The sequence below is a fragment of the Haemaphysalis longicornis genome, unplaced genomic scaffold (genome assembly GCF_048455015.1).
Source record: "Haemaphysalis longicornis isolate Haplotype H1 unplaced genomic scaffold, Haemaphysalis longicornis Haplotype H1 scaffold_1, whole genome shotgun sequence".
NCBI classification, from domain to species: Eukaryota; Metazoa; Arthropoda; class Arachnida; order Ixodida; family Ixodidae; genus Haemaphysalis; species Haemaphysalis longicornis.
The window spans coordinates 367,453,315-367,473,320 of NW_027526203.1; the positions used below are offsets into that span (position 1 = coordinate 367,453,315).

The 20,006-nt window shown below is 49.5% G+C and overlaps 1 protein-coding gene across 1 annotated transcript; it reads left to right on the forward strand.

Annotated features, from left to right (window-relative positions):
- The first annotated feature begins 17,461 nt into the window (after window positions 1-17,461).
- On the forward strand, window positions 17,462-18,686 carry LOC144160330 (uncharacterized). The gene has a single exon (XM_077691771.1). It carries the CDS (start codon window positions 17,670-17,672, stop codon window positions 18,684-18,686), a length of 1,017 nt encoding a protein of 338 aa, XP_077547897.1. The 5' UTR covers window positions 17,462-17,669.
- The last annotated feature ends 1,320 nt before the right edge of the window (window positions 18,687-20,006 follow it).

Consider the following 20,006-nt stretch of genomic DNA (forward strand, 5'->3'; position numbering starts at 1 on the left):
AGTCAGGATACCGAGCTCTACTCGGCGCCCTGTGACGAGGACTCCGACGATGGGTTTAAACTGTACCTGGGAAAAAAGGCGAAAAGAAGGCTCCTCGCGGCTTCTTGGCGATCGAGCACCTCGACTGTGAAGCCCGTGCCTAAGCACCCTGTGCACACGATACTATTCGTGCCAGAAGCCAAGACGGACAATTTGAGAATACTCAAAAAGCAATCCGTCTCCGCGTTCCTCGAAGCTACTGTGCCAGGTGAGGTCAAGGATGTTAGGATAAATTCCAGGCGGAACATCTTGACTATCGACGTGGAGGATCGGTCAGCACTGGAGGCTTTGCGGAAGATTACGTCACTGCAAGACATAAAATTGCGAGCCCATGCCACTCCGTATGGAGACATGACGATATGCGTCATTTATGACGTCGATACGTGTATCCCTGACAAGGACCTGCGAATACTGATCAAACCTGCGGATGAAGGTATTGTCATCAGACAATTAAGCCGCATTGGTACGTCAAGGTGCCTGAAGATTGTTTTCAGGGGCGACAGCCTTCCCGCCCATGTTAAGGTAGGTCATTTCCGTCAGCCTATCCGACCTTATGAGCCCAAAACCCCTCCAGTGCTACAAGTGCATGAACATTGGCCATGTCCCTGCAGTATGTGGCAGCGCCACTTCATCTCCCAAATGCGCTGGGCCCCACAAGGCTAGCGACTGCAGTGAAGATATCTTGTAAGTGCGCCAACTGTGAACGACCTCACGAAGCCTCATTGATGAAGTGCCCACGTATGAAGTGGGAGGTCGCTGTCGCTGGAGGGAGCAGATGGTGAGGGATTGATTGATTGATTGATTGATTGATTGATTGATTGATTGATTGATTGATTGATTGATTGATTGATTGATTGATTGATTGATTGTAGGGTTTAACGCGCCGACGCAACGCAGGCGATGAGGCGCGCCGTAGTGGAAGGCTCCGGATTAAGTTTGACCACCTGGGGATCTTTAACGTGCGCCGAAATCTCGTACACACGGGCATTTTTGCTTTTCGCCTCCATCAGAAAAGCGACCGCCGCGGCCGGGAAGCGAACCCGCGACCTCGTGCTCAGCAGCGCAATGCATTAGCCACTGAGCCACCGCGGCGGGTGATGGTGAGAGACCACTCCACGCACAAGGAAGCTGCCGTGATGGTACGACAGCGGCGGCGTCGCCGGTTTCGATGCCGGAGGTCTTCAAAGAAGGGTGGCCATTATCTAACGAACGCCTCTACGCAAGCGGCTCCGCCACTAGTGCAACAACTACTTCTACCACCGCTACCCCCACGGCCGCTGCCACCTCCGCCCCCTCCGCAGCCTCCGGCCCCGCAGGATCCTCCGAGGTGTCGCAACGTGGTACAGCAAACGTCGCCATTTGACGCGTGGCCCTCACTGTCACCGATTGTACCTCCGTCTGATCCGCAACGCTCAGTTCTGAAGACAGTCACGAGATCTCCCGCCCCGGCTACGTCTTCAGATAGGCAAGTCGTCGCGGTCCTGAGGTCCCTCATGAATGCCATTCGCGCATTGCTCACCAGTCTGAATACATTTGCGTTGAGTGCACTTCAGATACTGGAGGCCCTGAATCCAGTACTTGCAAGCCTCGGATAAGCAAGGGCCATGGTGGACGTACGTTCTTCATTGAGTGCGGATATCGAAGAGGCTTCCATTTTTCAGTGGAAGGCCAGGGGACTAATGTCATGCATTGCTGATGTTCGCCAGTTTGTCTTTATGAAATGTATCCCTATACGAGCCATATGCGAACAGAACATATCCAAATCTATTCGGGTATCTGGTTATGAACTCGTTTTATCAGCCCCACTCAGGGAGCCCAGCAAAGTCGCTGTCTTCATCAGACGTGAACTCTCCTACGTTCACTATTTTGTGCAACCTTGCAGGGGTACTGAGTGAGTCTGTCTCACCATCAGAAAGCGACAGCTCACTTTCACCCTTGTGGGGGCATACATGCACCCGACATCTCGCTTTCAACGCAAAAGGCTGGAAGACATTTTAAACACAACAACGGGTCCGTGGGTAATAATCGGTGATTTTAATGCACACCACATGCTTTGGGGAAGCCCAAACACAAACGGGCGAGGTCGTAACCTATAGTAGCTTTTGCCTCAGACCATGGGCTGTGCTTTCTAAACGACGTAAGCACCACTTATTTACGTGGAACGACCTACGGCAGTTGTTTAGACTTAACGTTTGTGTCACGATGCCTATCGGGTCGAGCACAATGCTTCCCAGACATAAAAACTCATGGAAGCGACCACATTCCGACCAATTTGAAGTGACATCCCTGCATCGCGGGATTCAAGAATGGACGTACCATTTTGTATGGAAGAACTGGAGGCGGTATTGGCTGCATGCAAGCGATCTTCGTCTCCTGGGCCTGATGGAGTCACATATGCTGCTCTCTGTCACACTCTAAGAAAAAAGGGTGTGGTAGTTTCTCCCTTAAGGGTGAAACAGGAATGTATCATATATTGCTCCCTAAGAGGTAGAAAGATTCTCCCTTTAAGAGGGAGGAGCGCGTTTCTACCCCTAGGAGTGGAGGAAGATTTTTCCCTTTCGTGGGCTAATAGAGGAGCGTTCCTCCCCGGCAGCGTCACCCAAGCAAGGCTTGTCAAGCGAGAAAGGCCTAGCGAGCTGATCGGTTTGAGGATCAAGGAAGTACAAATAAGTAGGTTACTGTGGTTGTGTGCGCTTAAAATGCGCTAAAATAACCAAGAAATTACCTACCGAGCACCAGAACTGCGGTTGCCAAGCCATGTCGCCAATCGTATATGCGCGACTTCTTGCATTCGTCTCGCTGCGCGCCCCGCCTACGCGTTCAGAACGAACGCGCCGCCGTAAACATAGTAGAAGTCATACCGATTGCTTTCAAAATGCCGCCTTTATTTCCGAAATGCTCGTAACCCCGCTGTTCACCGCACACGAGATCACAAGCATCCAATGCGGCCGTTTGAGAACAACCAGTTGTTGTTAGTCGTCTTACCTTGCTGCAACCGATGCTTCAAAACGCGGATCGTCTGCAATCGTCAATCTCATAGTAAAGCCAACGCAGACAACACGAAAAACGTATCCGTCGCTGTCGCATCCTCGACAATGCTCGCCCTCTAGCGTGCTCGAAGTAAAGCAATCGTAAACGTTTTAAAATGACCGATAGATTACGCAAAAAAAAGTATGGATGAGGAGGGGCTACTAAGCATCACCATCAGTGGGCACTTACATCAAGGCGTTTCCTTGGTATCCTTTATGGATAACGTATATTATTATAGCGAAGATCACGGAGGCCGCATGTGGGCGGGCACATATTGGGAAGAAACATAGCACAACACAGCGACATACACTTCATTAAAGGCACTGCCAACGCACAATACACGCAACACACAACATCGCAAGCATAATACACGTATACACCTCAACATATAGTACACTTTTCACATGTCCGCATGATCACAAGCCACAACTAAACATTGAAACGGCCACAAAGTATTTATAACCCTGATCGCCGAGAATGCAGGTAGGAACAGTGAGGTCGTTGCTTGTTTCGATAACGCATGGCAGTGCGTAAGCCTTAGGGGGGTTTTGCTATTTCATCAAATGTAACCCGTGCAATTGGAAACTTTTATTAATGTGAGGTTTTGTAAGAACCAGTAAAATAGCTCAAAGAAAAAACGTTTCACGAAACAGTACGGCAGGTATGTTTGGGTAATAACACTCATTGCCTCGCCTTCGCAGCGTAGAGCGCACCACTGGTTTGGCAACCATTCAGCCAATGAGCCAAGGTGTTACCGAATGGGGGCCTTTTGTTGTTGGTAACTGATGCGTCAATATGCTGCGGTCCGTGCTCGTTGACGAAAAAAGGGGCAGTTTGCTATCATCGCTGACCTCTTTTACCCTTGGGCGTCAGTATAAAACGTCCACAAATGCAGTGGTAACGTTGAACAGGGCGCAGGCGAGTCGCCCACAGCAAGCATGCAGCGGTGCCCACAGAATGTGCTTCAAACACACGGCTGGCGAGCCGTGCGTTAGCGTGGCGGGCACATGGTAATAATAAAAAAGAAAGACAGCGAGAAAACAAGCAAGCAGCACACCGCAGTGGAGGTGTTGCTCATAGTCGTCGTATGCGCCCGATCGGCGAAAGCCACAGTGCAACCATGACAGGTTTCGGTTTCGGCGTCGGCGCCGACAGCAGATTGCAGACGACAGGGGAGAATATTTCCTCCCCCGTTTCGGTGTTTCGTAGAGGCCGTACAGAGGGCGCTACGTGTAATTAGCTAAAGGGAGAATCTCGCTGGTCCGGGAGAGAAAACCCTCGATTTCCTCCCTTTTTCTACCCTTTTTTCTTAGAGTGCACCCTGGCAAGGATTCCCGACAAGCCTTGTTGGAATATTTCAATGAACTATGGTGTGATGGTTCCGTTCCTCAAAAATGGTAGTCCAGCCGCCTCGTTCCGCTTCTGAATCCCGGGAAATTTGCCCGCCCTTCTTCGGAGCGTGTTTGCTCGAAGGTCAAAGGCAGAAGAATAACTACACATCTGGCTGCAGACTGTCGGGAAGGTTGCACCGGGTGCACACGGCCTGGTCGCCCCGTCAGCTGCAGATGCGCATGAAACAGCTAGGTGTTCCGGCGCCCCTTTGATTCGTCTTCTTCCGCGACCTCTTATTTTGTGCATAACAGTGGAACGCGTAAGCCGCTCAGCAGAAGACGCGACCGTACCGTGTTCATCGCACACATGTTATCTACAGTACAGGCAGCCGTGCCAGCCGAAGGGGCCGTACGAGACTTCTCTGCTGTCTGTCAATGGACATCAGGGTCGCCGGCGTTGCGCTCACCACGTGTAAATACAAGGCTTCAAGCTCTTAGCCTCAGATTCTTGAAATATTGCCGCTTCCGCCCAAAGCGATGCGAGAGTTATCTGATCTCATGTGCAACAGCAACCACCCCTGAGAGCTGGAAGCCGAATCTTACCTCGGACGTTCGATCGCCCTACGCCACGGACATGGCGCTCGAACGCGCCGCCGTGAACTTCCTCACGCAACGAGCGGACCATCAGTTTTGTGATGTGCCCACTTCCAGGTTTGCTTTGACGATTGGTTTTCGAATTTTGCTGGGAGTTATGCCGCCACCTTTCCTTCACATCATAGCAGTGCGACCACTGTGGTGTGTTACCGACGGGTTCCGACCAGTGCTTCAGGCGGGCACTGATAGCGAGCCGAGTAGCGTACTCACGTGGGGTTACCAACCGTCCCGGAGTATGAGGGACTGTTCCGACTTTTCATACAGCGTCCCGAGTAATGCGCCGTCCCTTCAGGACAGCTGTATGTCCCGGATTTGTTCCGGACCGCCTAGTTAGGTCTTTTTTTGTAATTCAAAGCACGCTCAACAAGCGTGTCACGCTCCGGAACACAAAGGTAAGCGCGACCATGTCCAGGCAGAGCTTCAGGTAAAGTTGAACTTCGCTTGAAGCGCGACAATATTTACAAGTACATTCTCCAGCAAGAGAACTTATTGCGAGTGGCATGTAGCCAGATGAAGTACACTTCAAGGAGCTGCCACAATAAAGAAAAAAAATAGATTTCCCTGGAAAATACCGCCATAAAGAAAACTGATTGCGTTGAGTCAAGGTCCGCTATTCACTGCCCCCCCTCGCCCCCTCACGTCCCGGCTTCGGTAACCTAAGCTGGTGGCTGTTGTCGGGCACAGAGTTCCTCCATTCAGACAACGAGAAGCCGGAGGCCAAACTTAAACACCGTAGAGTAAAGTTATAGCAAACAAGGCTGCGGCAAAAAAGGCAACCATGAACTCTCAACCCGGCAAATTCACGCTCTGATGCTCTGTTGTTGACGCACTGGCTCCGATGCTCGCGCGTGCGAGAATTTAGGGAGAAAACCGCAACAGTCAAAGTTATGCGCACGGCGTCATAGAGTGTTTCAACGGCGGTCAAACAAAAAAAGTTAAAGCTGTTCCACTCAATGTGAAAACTATCGGAAGTGCAGAGCAGTGATTCGCCGTAATAGGCTGCAGCGCCGTTATCCACTCACTGCTGCCACCCACTGAATTTTAAATTTCCCGTCTTCGCAGTGCTCGCGCGCCCCCTGCCCGATACTGCTACAGCGGGAGTTCACTTCTTTTTGCGCTTGGTTTAATTTCGTATGCTGCAGCTGCATTGCGTCATTTCGAATGCGTAATTTTTTTTATTGTGCGGTAGGAGCCTTTCTGCGTCAATTCGAACATGACATTTCTTTCTTGCGTGACCGCTTTTTTCGCTTACTATCGTAAAAATTAATCCAACGAGCGTTCCTAACTAAATGAACGCGGGGACTGTCGGTTATATGCGCAGATTTTGCCTGAAATGTACCTGCCTTTTTCCTTGCGCTAAATAACAGGGAAATGCATGACAAGCGCCAGCAGTTCGCGACGTTTGAACGGTTATAACTATTTAAACTGCGCGGTCTTCGAAGCCTCAGCGTGACTCCCTGACGCCGGTGCAGAAGGCTCTACTTAGGTCCATTACCTCACTGCGCCGCCTGATTCCGGCAGTCGCATCGACCGTTAGCGAGCTAAAACGACAAGGCAAGCCCATAAAGTGCTCTGCACTTAATATACACGAAACAACCACTGTCCGTGGAGAGTGCGGGTTGTATGCTAGCACACGCCTATAAGAGCATGCGGAGGCAGTTTGCTGAGCCTGATGGACTGAGACAACTTATCGTCAAGTACAACATGGTAGCACTTTCAAGAGCTTTGGTGGTAGGGCTCTTCAACATTGCCAACAAGGTGTTGTCGAAAAAAAACGGGTTAGTCTGTATGACAGAAACATCGAGCTGCAACTCTTGCTGAGTTCGACAAATGACTTTACTAAGTTGCGAATATGTATTCTGGACATTCTTTTTTCACTCATGCTGTAATATTGAATCAGCATTCATTAAAAGCCTATGCATTGTTGCTGTCGATGCGGTTTCTAGTGCAAGACATTTATGTTCGTGCATGTGAGTAACTTTTTATTTGCACATCTGCAGCGCCGTATCCTGACTGCGCCTTTAAAGACCCAAGTGGAAAGGGCCATATGTGTCGCACTTGTGATATACGAGCACCACGCTTGCAGTTAAAAATATGTCGGGTGCTCCCTGAAAAAAATCCTCTAGGAGCATTTCATTGAATTTTTATCTCTAGATAATCTGCTGCCGGTGGTGTAGACATTCAAATAAAATACGTAGTGTGATGTGAGTGTTAAATTTCTCACTTCATTTCGCCTCAGGATTATCTGACACCACATTTTAATTATAGAATTCAAATGTAACTTTAATGTAACGACACGTTACAATGTTCGAAGTGTAACTGGAACGCGTTCCTTTCTCAATACAGGAGCTTGTAACGGGAACTCGTTTCAAAATTGGGAAGAAACGAGGAACGAGTATTCGTTCCAATTTTAGAGGAACGTGTACAACACTGCTAATGGAGCGAATCATTCTTGCACGTCGGGAGTGGTTCCTGGAGCATTACAATGTCTACCCTGATGTCATGGCTGGATTCCGCCGTGGGCGCTGATCTATTGACTTGTGTTATTGATTTGGTGACTTGTGTGCAGCAGCGGAAAAGTGCGAAACGCTGCGTTGTTCCTCGACGTTAAAGGGGCCTATGATAACGTGGAGCACGATGCGATTCCTAAAGTATTACAGGCTGCGGGGCTCGGTGGCCGGGTCTACCAGTGGATACGGAACTACCACACGGGGAGGTAATTCTTTGTAATGACTGCAGATGGACCGACATCAGTTTACTGTAATCACCGTGGTGTTCCCCAAGGACGCGTCCTGAGCCCTACACTGTTCAACCTTACACTAATTGGCCTGACCTCCGGCCTTGCAAGGACGGCTCACGTGTCGATATAAGACGACGATATATGTGTTTGGGCAGAAGGCGTCACTCGTCGGCATGTGCGCGCCCGACTGCAAAATATCGCAAAGTTGACGACCATCCATCTACATGGACAAGGGGTGGAAATATACAGCAGCAAATGCTCAGTGCTAGTGTTTACATGAAAGCCTATGTGTGCATACCCTTTATATATCAATGGTGAAAGGGCGTCTTATGTGAGGAATCACAAGTTTCTCGGCATATTTGTCGACCGAGGGCTTTCTTGGAGCACTCACGTAGATGTTATAAAGAAGAGGCTACCTGCAGTGGTACATATGCTCAAACTCATCGGTGGCAAGGCGTGGGGAACACCAATGAAGTCCATGTTACAACTCTACAACGCACTGTTTTTTGGTTGTCTTCGGTACAGTGCTCCTGTCCTTCCTGAAGCGTGCAGCACAACTACTCGGTCACTTCAGGGTATACAAGCTCTGGCCCTGCGAACCTGTCTTAGCCCACCACGGTGTACGTCCACAGCAGCGACCATTGCCTTCGCTCGCAACCACCCTTTGGCAACTTTTGTGGAAGTTGAAATACTTAGGACACATAGCAGGCACCGCACCCGCCTGCCTGATCATCACCTCGCGGGTATAGCAGCTACCCGCACCTGGGCGTCGTTCGCAAGGGTAGTAGCTGCCCACAACACCAGCATGACATCGAACTATACGCCGGTGATGCTACCGCTCTTTCCGCTGTGGTGTGTGATGCAGCCCCGAGTGTGCCTTATTCCAGGTGTAAAGAAAAAACGAGATCTTCCAATACCGGCCCTGCAGCGCCAGCTGTGATGTACCTGCAGGAGACATACAGTGACCGAACCCATATATACACCGATGGCCCGGTAACATCCTCGGGGCCTGCCGGCGCTGTTATTATACCACGACTGTCACTGTACTGCACATTCAAGTAGCCAATCCTACAACCTCCACGGCTACAGAACTTATGGCCATCCGTAGCGCACTTCGCACCATCGAGCAAAGTTCATGCCGGAGATGGGCTATCTTCTGTAATTCGACGCCTGCACTTCAGTCACTCCAGTCATCCCAGTGCCGGGGACCTCACGAACAGCTACTGACAGAAATAAGAATGATGTACGACCGTGCTGTCCAGGCGGGTCATGATGTCACCATGCATTGGCTTCCCAGTCACTGCGGCATTGTCGGCAACGAAAGTGCGGACGCTGCCGCCCGGTCGGCGCATCAAACAGCGACGACGGCACTCATTCCACTGTCTAGGACGAACGCAGCTACGGCCCTCCGCATACTTGGCCGGGAAAAAACAATCTCAATGATCAACACAAGAGTTCACATGTGCACGTATTGGTTCCCTTGACCAGCACCTGCAACGTCTCCTTCCACTAAGCCTCCCACGGTCTGACGCAACTCTTCTCTGCCGTCTCTGGCTGGGGGTGGCATTCACAAATGCTTACTCATACTTTATAGGAATGGGAGCAAGTGAGGAGTGCGAAACGTGTGGCATGCCGGAGGACGATAAGCCACGTTTTATGCGAGTGCCCACGCTACTTGCCTGAAAGAAAAGTTGTCGTCAGCACTGCAGAACCTAGACTTTCGGCGGCCATTTTCGGAGGAGAGGATTCTGTGTCTCTGGCCTTCTCTGTCATCCGCTCAAAAGGCGATTACGGAACTCTTACGCTTTCTACGGGCGAAGAATTTAAACTCTAGACTATAGACTGAAAGCCTTCAGTGGCAATCAGTGAACTTGAACGTTTAGTGCTTCAGCGCTGGGCATACCTGTCTGCTCCAATTTTACTTCATTCTTTCCTTTCTCTTTTTTTGCAATGCCGTGTTTGCCAAGGTGGTGCACCACTCGATACGAGAGGTGGCGCGACGTCTCTTCCTGCACCTGCATCATCTGGACCTCAACTTCCACCTGTCCCGGCAGACAGGCGCTCTCTCCAAGGCCACCGACCGCGGAACGAGGGACTTGCTCCCTTCAGGCAGGCAGAGGGCATCACTGTCTATAATTATGATTAGCCTACGTACCCTTTCCCACGTGCAGGATAGCAAACTAGGCTCTGACTAGATTAACTTTCCTGCCTTTATTCGACATCCTTCTTTCCTTCCTACAATCATAAAGCACTGCCGTGGGGCTAAAATAAATATGAATAAATCTGAAGTAATGAGGAATAAGCATTCCAAAAACGTCCTATTCAGCTAAGGAAATGAAATGCTAAGAGAAGTAAAAAAAATATAACTACCTTGACAGATGGTTAGTGCTGACCCCAACAACGAGATAGAAATCCGGTGCAGAATACGTATGGGTTGGACAGCATTCGGCAAGCTCTCCCCAATAATGAAAAGTGAGCTACCTCCGTCAGTCAAAAGAATGATTTTCAACTAGTTGCATACTGCCGGTGACGACATACGGAGCTGAAACTTGGCGCTTTAGTAAACCACTAGAGAGAGAGAGAGAGAGAGAGAGAGAGAGAGAGAGAGAGAGAGAGAGAGAGAGAGAGAGAGAGAGAGAGAGAGAGAGAGAGAGAGAGAGAGAGAGAGACTTTCATTACATAAAAGCAGAGAGGTTTTGTTCCCGCCTACATGCTACACTGCGGTGATGGTGAGTAGGGAGGGGCGTAAGGCCCTAGAGGAACTAGGGCAGAAGAGCGGGGGAAAAATGAAGAGGATAAAAGAAAAAGTGAACATGAAGCTTTGTGTGATGACGTAAAAGTCTGAGAGGTGAAATTCTAGATTGTCTCTGCGACGCCGATTTCGTGTAAATAGTCAAATAAGACAACCAACACTTTTCCCTGAGATGAGGGAGAAGGCCAGGGTGCAAGGGGACCTTTCAATTATATAGATCCGTAGTTGAGGCACTCAATCTTTTGTGCGAGGTGATTTCTTTCCTGGATGTATGCCGGACATTCTAGAAGGGCGTGCTCTACTGTTTCCAGCAATTCACAATTATCGCAATTGGGATTTGAAGTTAGACCGAGTCAATGGCGGTAAGAGTTCGTGAGTGCTGAGTTGAGACGCAAACGGTGGTGAAGTGTTTTAAGCTTACGCGGAATCCGCTCTGGTAGCCTCACTCTGAGTCCAGAGTCAGGAAAGGACAGGAAAAATGCAGGAAAGGGTGCCGAGTTTCAGGAAACGACCTGAGGAGGTTTCGTTCCTCTAAGGCAAGCACCCTCGCTGTGCATGCGTGCGTGCGTACGTGTGTGTGTGTGTGCGTGTGCGTGTGCGTGTGCGTGTGCGTGTGCGCGTGCGTGCGTGTGTGTGTGCGTGCGTGTGTGTGTGTGTGTGTGCGTGTGCGTGTGTGTGTGTGTGCGTGTGCGTGTGCATGTGCGTGGCGTGTGCGAGTGCGTGTGCGTGTGCGCGTGCGTGCGTGTGTGTGTGTGCGTGCGTGTGTGTGTGTGTGTGTGTGTGCGTGTGCGTGTGCGTGTGCGTGTGCGTGTGTGTGTGCGTGCGTGCGTGCAGGCGTGCGCGTGCACGTGTGTGTGCGTGTGTGTGTGTGTGCGCGTACCTGCGTCTTATTTTTTTAGCGATCAAACTTCGTATTCATCGCTAACCGTCTCTCTTAACGTATGTTTACTGAACGTAAGTAACTAAACCCAGTACCACTACCTGAGCAGAAAAAAAAGGTTACCATGATTGCCTTCCTGAAGTAACGTTTAAGGTACCTTCAAGCTTGCGACTCGTGCATGTCACGCGTCTGCCGGCGCTGTGTGTCGCCCGATGAGGTGTTGTCCACACTTTGGGACAAATGAGGAGGCATCTGCGTGTAGCGGGATTGTTTCCCGATCTGTGCGGGTTTCTTCAACCTTCCAACAAACATGTGTGCCCAAAGATAATATACTACTCTAGCTTGACAAGGACAGGTAGAAATCAGTGTAAAACACATGCAACTCAAGTGAAACAGTGTCGTAAGCATTGTGGGTTGCGGGAGGAGGAACAGAAAAAAAAAAGACATCATGCGATCTCTTTTAAGCAATTTATGGGAGGCAGCAATACATACATTGTAATGAACACTAACACTTTCACGCCAGAACACTCACTTCACGGCCCGCAAAGCTTGTTTCTTTTCATAGACGCAGGTGTTCTGGTCGCGTGGAAACCCGTGGTGTCTACTTATCGCATCAAAAGTGCGCCCATAATAGTATGAAAAATCTGGAAGGCAGCCTACCATCTAGCCATTTATACAGATGTATCAACGAAGCATACTTGCTTCTAAAATGTAGCCGGCTTCTGCGCACTGATAAGTCCCGTGCTGCTCGTTTATTCGATCAACTATGTCCTCCGAAAACGTTCAGCAAAGAACCGAAGTGAGCTGTAGGTCACCTTGCCGGCGGAAGGCGGCCGCCATTTTGGTATGTTGTATGTGAACATACGTTTGGTTTCCAGTTACTGCGTTACGTCAGCCGACGTTGCGCCATGAATTAGTAGTTGGTTTGGGATGGCATCCCGCGACGAGGACAATGGTTACGAGAGAGATCGGCTACGATGTTGTAAAGCGATGAAACCGACGGCCCGCTCGTCGCTTTGCGATGTCGCTATCGTGCCGTGGCATCTACGTTTTGAGAACGCAGTACTTTCTGAGGTCTGAGTCAGAGGACGCCCGTTAATGCGCGAGACACATGTGAGTGATAGATCCGGTTTTACGCACGGCTAACCGTACCGGCGAACGCAGCCCTGCCATTTGCTGTACAGCCAAAACTCGATTTAACGAAACCCGATTTGACGAAAGTCCCGATTAACGAAGATATTCCGATAGCACCTCAGACGGCAATAGAGCCCAATACTTTGACTGACTCTAAATAACGAAACCAACAAAAAAAACCTGTCCCGGTATGACGAACCTTTTCTAAAAAATCCAGCTCAAGAAGTGTTCTTTTTGGTCGATTTTATGGAGAGCGTCTCAAAATCGATTAATGGTGCGCCAGAGATAACAACGCGGACCATTTTTGTCCCTCTTTTACTAAGCTGCGCGGCGCAAAACGGGAGTTGTAATTTTGAGCTGAATTCGCCAGATGGCGCCCGCGGCCAAAAAAAATTCATCTGATAGATCAAGTGATGGATGGCCGGGTCGAATGATGGATGCCCTTGATCTACTGCGGATGTTTGCCCGAACCCACGAGACTACGGAAGACGGACTGTACGCGCTACAAACTACGAGAAATCTGTACGGACGTTGCTTACAAAGCGCACGCAAAGATCAACGACTTGTTTGGTGGGAAGTAAATTTGTATTTCTCCGGGAGCCACTTATATTAAGGACATAGTTTTCGTGGTCTCCTTCTATACGCGTGGGCCGCAATTTTAAGTTTCGGAGCATTTACGCGTCGCAAATACGGCGCCGCTAAACGTGCTGATTGTCTCTACAGTATATAATCGAATGTAGGGAATTAAGTGACTACAAAATGCCTAACTCGATTTACCGAAGTTCTCGGTTTAATGAAATAATTCGCGACTCCCCAAAACTTCGTTAAATCGAGTTCTGACTGTACTTCGAGAAACGCTGCACGTGCGGTCGGTAGGCGGGCGCAGATAATGGAATGAATAGATGCGTAACCGGCTCACCCATGTCCCGAACGGAACGTCAATAATATCATTACCGTGTTCCGTGTTGTCTTTGGCAACGGCCACGGGCCGGCTCAATACCAGCGCCCCGACCACGAGTGGCGTCTGGCACGTTTGACGCACGTCGGGGGTCCCATGCGGCTATCCGACCGATCCAGGAACGTGGGAATGAGTGAAGAAACGCGTCGTTGAAAGCATGCGTGTGAACACAGTGAATGGAGCCCGAATGAATGAAAATGTTTTATTGTGTTTGGGGGGCTCTGTAGCCTATAGGCGGGTACGACTGTAGGGCTCCGGGGTTTGGGAGTTTAATAACAGCGGAGATGTTGTTGCTGGCCGTAATGTGCGCGGCGTCCTCAGAAAACCCCGGGTCATAGTGCCTCCCGTCGTTTACCGCGCACATGGTCACGCGCTTTACGAGAAGCGCCCGGCGTTGTCCTAGAAGCCTGCGCGTGGCGCTTGAAAAAAAAAAACAAGAAAACAATTCACGTGCGCGCTCGCCTCAAGGGGGGAGCACAAGCCAGATCGCGCTACAGACGCCCAGTTCGCGAAGCCGGTTGCCGCCGGTTCTAGCGGGTACTGACGAGTTCTACGTTGGGAGAAATATAAAAGCCCGCGGAAAAAACGTTCCGGGCCCGCCAGTCATGCATGAGGAAGATGACGATATAGATGGATATGACAATGACTATATACTACCACAGTGACAAGCGACGACGGTACATGTAAATAAACAATTTCAAATCTAATGCAATGCGTGGTGGTGTGTCCTTCAATGCTTACATAGAAAGAAATCCTCCAGCCTCGCTGTGGTTCAAGCCTTGCGCGGCTTACTTTGCCTTTTTGCCTTTTCTATGTAAAATTTGAACGGTTCTTTTCAGAGTTAATTAACAAGCGAAATTTCGGTGTTTCTTTGTATTTGATATCATGTAAATATCCAATTCTCCGGATTTCGGATTCTATTCCACTATATTTTAAATACTCTAAATCACAGGTTAAATGATATCTGAACACAAACACCTCAGAATGTTCGCAGCAATTTTTTGTCTCAAGGGTTTGAATGGCAGACACACATATATGCACACAAGCACGAATAGTTAGACTGAACTTGTACGTTTCTTCTATTACAAATTTACACCTATAATTTCAATGCATGCTAGCATACTTTACGAGATGTTTGTCGCTGATGGAAGCGCGCTGCTTTCGAGTTATGATTGTCACCATAGAAAATACCATTTAAACGCTTGCGCTAGGAATAGGTAGACCGAGAAGCCTCAGCGCGCGGCGAGAAAGCACTGGCCAGATGCTCAGTGTGAACTCTCCAAAACGAGAGGGATTCGATGTTACTTATTTCATAAGTCTGGAAGTTCGCAAAATCTTTCATGAGCTGGTTTAGGTAGATAAACCTTGTTTAGACATGTGTAATGAACTTGAAAGAGGTCAAAGGAACCTCCTTGCGGGACCTGTGGCCATTCGTAGTTATTGCAGAAAAATGCGAATGGAAAGTGGTGCCGATACATTATTGGATATTGTGAAGTCCAAACTTCAATCGCCATTTTTTCCGCTCTGTTCTCTAAAATCTGTGTTTATCGGATAAATCCGAATAGACCCCTTGCAAAAACCCTGGAAACTCTGTGCCTCCGCTCGATTATCGCCATCGCTATCGGTGGCGAGTTCACGGGTCGGCCATTGTGAAGGCAACGCCGCCTATATTAACATTGCCTGACGCGTCGCGCGCTTTTCAATGGGATGGGTAGGGACGCTTAGTTCAGGCACTGATCCGCTATGTGGCGCGTGCCGGCGGACATCTCGCCTTACGTCAGTGCTCGCGAGTCGCGAACGCTGCACCCACTTCTACGACGTGGGTCTGTCAGCTTGCCTGTTGGGCTTCAAGGGCCGTTTTGCTTACATCTTAGCCGCGACGGGGAGCTAGTTCTGTGGCGCACTGGGGATCTCGTTCAACGTGTCGCTCGCTTCATACTTGCTGCATTTTTCCAATGATAAAGACGGAGGCGGACTGAAATAGTGTAAGAACATACTGATTGTCGGGTAGACATATAGCTAACAGAAAAACGATATTTTCGGATGGGGCAGCCATTATTTTACTGATATTTTTCTTTCTGGAGTATTTAGAGAAGAAAAAATTGCGTGCACGTATTTTGTTCAGGCGCTCACTTCTACGATTACTTTCCAATAATATCACGTGCGTGTAAACTTCAGAAAATTATAGGAAACAAAAGGATAAGCAGCTGGGATCCGCCACGCTGTCCGGTCGCTTCTACAGTACAGTCCTCAATTTTAGAAGTGCGTACCGGTGCGGAGTGCGAACAGCGGGGTCAAAACAATACCTAAATGCGGAGGGGATAGAGGTGGGATGCCCCACTCAGAACATTTCAGGGCCTGTGATCCGAGTAGATACGCGCAAAGCCGGCATCAGCCTGCGGCAGCGCAAGGGATTTTGCTTCGTGACAAAGGAAGTGTTATCAGTGACAGACCCCAGACAGACAGGCATGGTGAAAAACAAGAAGGCGTAGGAGCGCCGCCTCGGGAACGCTAAACAAACTTTCCACTATTTTCCATAGTTTCCAAGAAGCGGCGCTGGCTGGCGGACAGGAAAGCACGCTGGAAGGCTACGGAGCGGGGAAGGGTAGGAGAGAGCAACAGGAGAGTGGCTGTTTGGCCATTTTTCGCTCACGCGTTAGGCAATGTTTATACAGGCGGCGTTGGTGAAAGAAAGACCGTCGCTGGCGTGCATGCAAGTGCAGGGGACTGTTGTACAACGTGCTAGAACCTCGAGTTGCTGGAACGCTGCGTCGTCGTCGTGCCGTGATGGAACGGAATCTCTGAGTCCATGTATACATGCGTTTATGGAGGACTGTCAGACATTAGATCATCACGTCAGTATCGCAGGAAAAGCTGGCCGCTTCCTGGCTGTGTTGCAGCTGTGCGCCGGTCGAACTTTCATCTCCGGTATTTGAATGACCATTCATGCGTTCCAATGAAGTGGGTGAAGATGCCGACGCATTGTTGTGTTCCGGTTTGCAAGCAGTACGGATACGTTGAAAAATCCGGACAAAAGGTACGTACGTACGTTTTACATCAAGCGGCCAGTTTCTCGTCCGATTGTCGCATGCGGTTGCTTCATGGACAACATATATAGGCTCGAAATTACATTTTTGTGATATTTTATCGCGCGTTTGTTTACATTGAGCGCGGTGCGCGCGGTGTTGCTAGGGGGGCGCGTGGTTCACCCGTGGCCGGTAATCCTAGCATGATGCCCCGAGCACGCATGTATTTGCTTCGCTGCCTGATTTAACCGAGCGCTCCATGGGGTATGACTTCAGCGTGACTAAATGAGCCTCAGATTTGGCCAGAACGTTTGCCGGCTTTCAACAAGCTTCGCTGTTGTGCGCTATTGAGGTTTAAAATTGTAAACCCTTTATTCATATTCGTGCTACCACCGTGTTGTGCCTCCCTTTGGGGGGATACTTTTACGCGAGAGTTCTCAGAGCGCTTGCGGCGCAAAAACACAACACATCATGATAAGAGCTTTTTATTTTCAGGTGTCATACCACAGGTTTCCGAGTGATGCGGGCCTCAAGAAAAAATGGATTGCAGCCATCAAGAGGGATGAGGGGCCACTGTTTCGTGTCTCCAAGGCAACCAAAGTGTGCTCCTCGCATTTCCTCGTGACAGATTTCTGCACAAATGTGGCTAGTGGCCATCGCCTGCTCCTGGAGTCAGCCGTACCGTCTGTTTTCCCATTCCGTACGGCCAAGCCTTCTAGAAGAATGCCCCGCCAGCGAACTATTCCTGCCCCCAAGTCAAAGAAACAAGTTCCTGTACAGTCTGACGGCCAGCCTACCATCGACTTTGAATGTTGCGAAACAAGCACTCATGATGAGAACCAGCTTCCACTACAAGAGGTTGTTTTAGACGACAACGAGAACCTGTCTCAGCCGCACACTTCTGCCAGCCACTGCGAGTGCAAAAAACTAATTGCTGCGCTTGAGGCTCAGCTCGCCGCAACAAAAGACAGGGAGGCAAAGCTTAGGGTAGACATAGCAAGCACTGAGCAGGCACTGGCAACGCAGGCCTTCCAGCTAAGCCAGGCACGTGCTGAACTTGCTAGTGCCCAGTCAGAGCTAGCAGATGTAAGAGAGAAGCTCAAAGCAAAGAGCCTGGAGCTCAGCATGCTTCAAGATGAGCTAGTCACTGCCCAGCAGTGCTTGCAAAAGTTGAAGGAGGAGTATGAGCCATTCGCAATTGAGAAATTCAAGCAAAGTAAAGACGACATCCAGTTTTACACTGGACTGCCCGACTACGAGAATTTTGAAGAGTTGCTCGAGTTCCTGGACCCTGGCGACAACGGCGAAAATATGATACGCCATCACAACAACAGCACCACAGAGAACGAAGGTTATAGGGGCAGACCACAAAAAGTCAGCATACAGAACCAGTTTTTCATGGTCCTCGTGAAGCTCCGCCTTGGTATCTTTCACCAGCATCTCGGACATTTGTTTGATGTTTCCATGAGCACAGTGTCTCGGATATTTTCTGTTTTGGTGGATTTCATCTACCTCCAGCTGGGAGAGCTGACCTTATGGTTGTCGCGGAAAGCTATTGACGAGGCAATGCCTTGGGCTTTTGTGGAGAAGTACGCATCCACGCGCGTGTTGCTTGATGCAACAGAAATCAGGTGCGAAGTGCCATCATCATTTGTGACGCAGTCTGGCCTATACTCTCACTATAAATCAACACACACGTTCAAGGGACTGGTCGGAGTGGCTCCTCATGGGTACGTTACGTTTGTTTCCGAGCTATTCACGGAATGCACATCAGACAGGGAATCAGACAGGGAATGTGTGATACGAAGTGGTTTTTTAGAGCGAGAGTTTGAGGAAGGGGACTCCATTATGGCAGACAAGGGCTTCCGAATTGATGACCTTTTGGAGGACATAGGTGTGAAGCTGAATATTCCACCCTTCCTTCGAAGAGAGCAATTCACAGCCGAGGAGACTCAAGAAACCCAGGAAATTGCTGCACTTCGGATACATGTGGAAAGGCGAATCCAGCGTATCAAGTGCAACCACATATTTGATCGCCCTGTTCCGATGTCGTTGGCCCCGTTGGCTAATCAGATGTGGGTGGTTTGTGCTACCCTCAGCAACTGGCAGTCGGCTATAATGCAAGAGTCGGAAGGCAGTTAGCTGCAGTGTGCATTCCAAATGCGCATTATGGAGTTCTGTTTATGCACTGCACAGTGGACCAACACGCAGTAGCCATTGAGTGCCTGACTTTTGTTTGAAGTAGAAAGTTGCTTTTTCAGAGAAGTGCCACCGTGTGTGTTGGAGACACAAGTTATTATTGGGGATTTAAAGGGACACTGAAGTGAATTTGTCAAGCTCCCGTTTTTGCTTGCACTGTGTAGACTGGCTCAAATTAGCACACTTTTCATCGTTTTTACGATTGACAAATCGGTAATTATTTTACAAAGCGCGAAAGAAGAAAAACTACCATGCGCGGTTTGCGGCGGCCGCACCAACTAAAGCTGTGACGTTAGGAGGAGCGGGCACCGTGATTGGACGATGCCCAAGGTGAGCAACCAAACAAGTTTCGGTTTCGGTTTCGGTTCTGTAAAACACAACCGGTGGCGTTGTTGGATGGGCATTCTCAATGACTCAGTAATCATCGTACCGCGCTTCTGCCATGTTGTCAGCTGTGAAAATGCATAAAGATAAGCCTCCTAGGACGGCTTGGAATCGTAGCATTCACTAGCCGAAACCTACGCAGTGCATGAACGCCCTCCGCGTACCCGTAGACGCCCAAATGTCATGCGCTTTTCCCCCATAATTGGAGCTTGCCTCCCTCATGCCTGTATCGTAAAAAGCGTGTTCGCACCAGGCCAAGGGTCTGTTCATTCTGGCCTGTGCCCACTGCCTGCAAGCAGTCGGTGCTTATGGCAACAGCATGCCAACGAGAACTCGCTAGCGCGCCATGCATGTGCCAGCCTGCGCGTTTTGTGAACTAGTTCGTGTAGCCATGAACGTTGCGGCCCAAAAAAAGATGAACTCAATATAGAAAACATCGGCGGAAAACAAAAAAGTTAACTTACAAAAAAAAAAAGCACATACCCGCGGGGATTCGAACTCGTGACTTGCAAAACATTTGCGGTGACATACCCAGCGCCCCAGACTACCGAGCCACGGAGCGGGATGCGAAGGCTTTGCTAATATAGGGTATATATTGTACAACCGGTTTACACTTTTATTTAGTTTTGGCATTTCAAGCAGCTTAGGTGACTATTTGTTGTACTGCGATCGTGCAGAAAGCGTCGCCCGAGTTTCCACAGTAGGTCACGTCTAGCAATTGCATTTCGTAGACGGAAAAGCGTTCGCAGATGCGTAGTCGTGCTGCTGACCGCTGTGCTTGTTCGCCCAGCGCAAAAAAGTGCTTCCCGCGCCCTAGTTTTACGCTGTACGGTAAAAATATCAGTTGATTTTATTTCCTTAGTACCTATGTTGACTTCG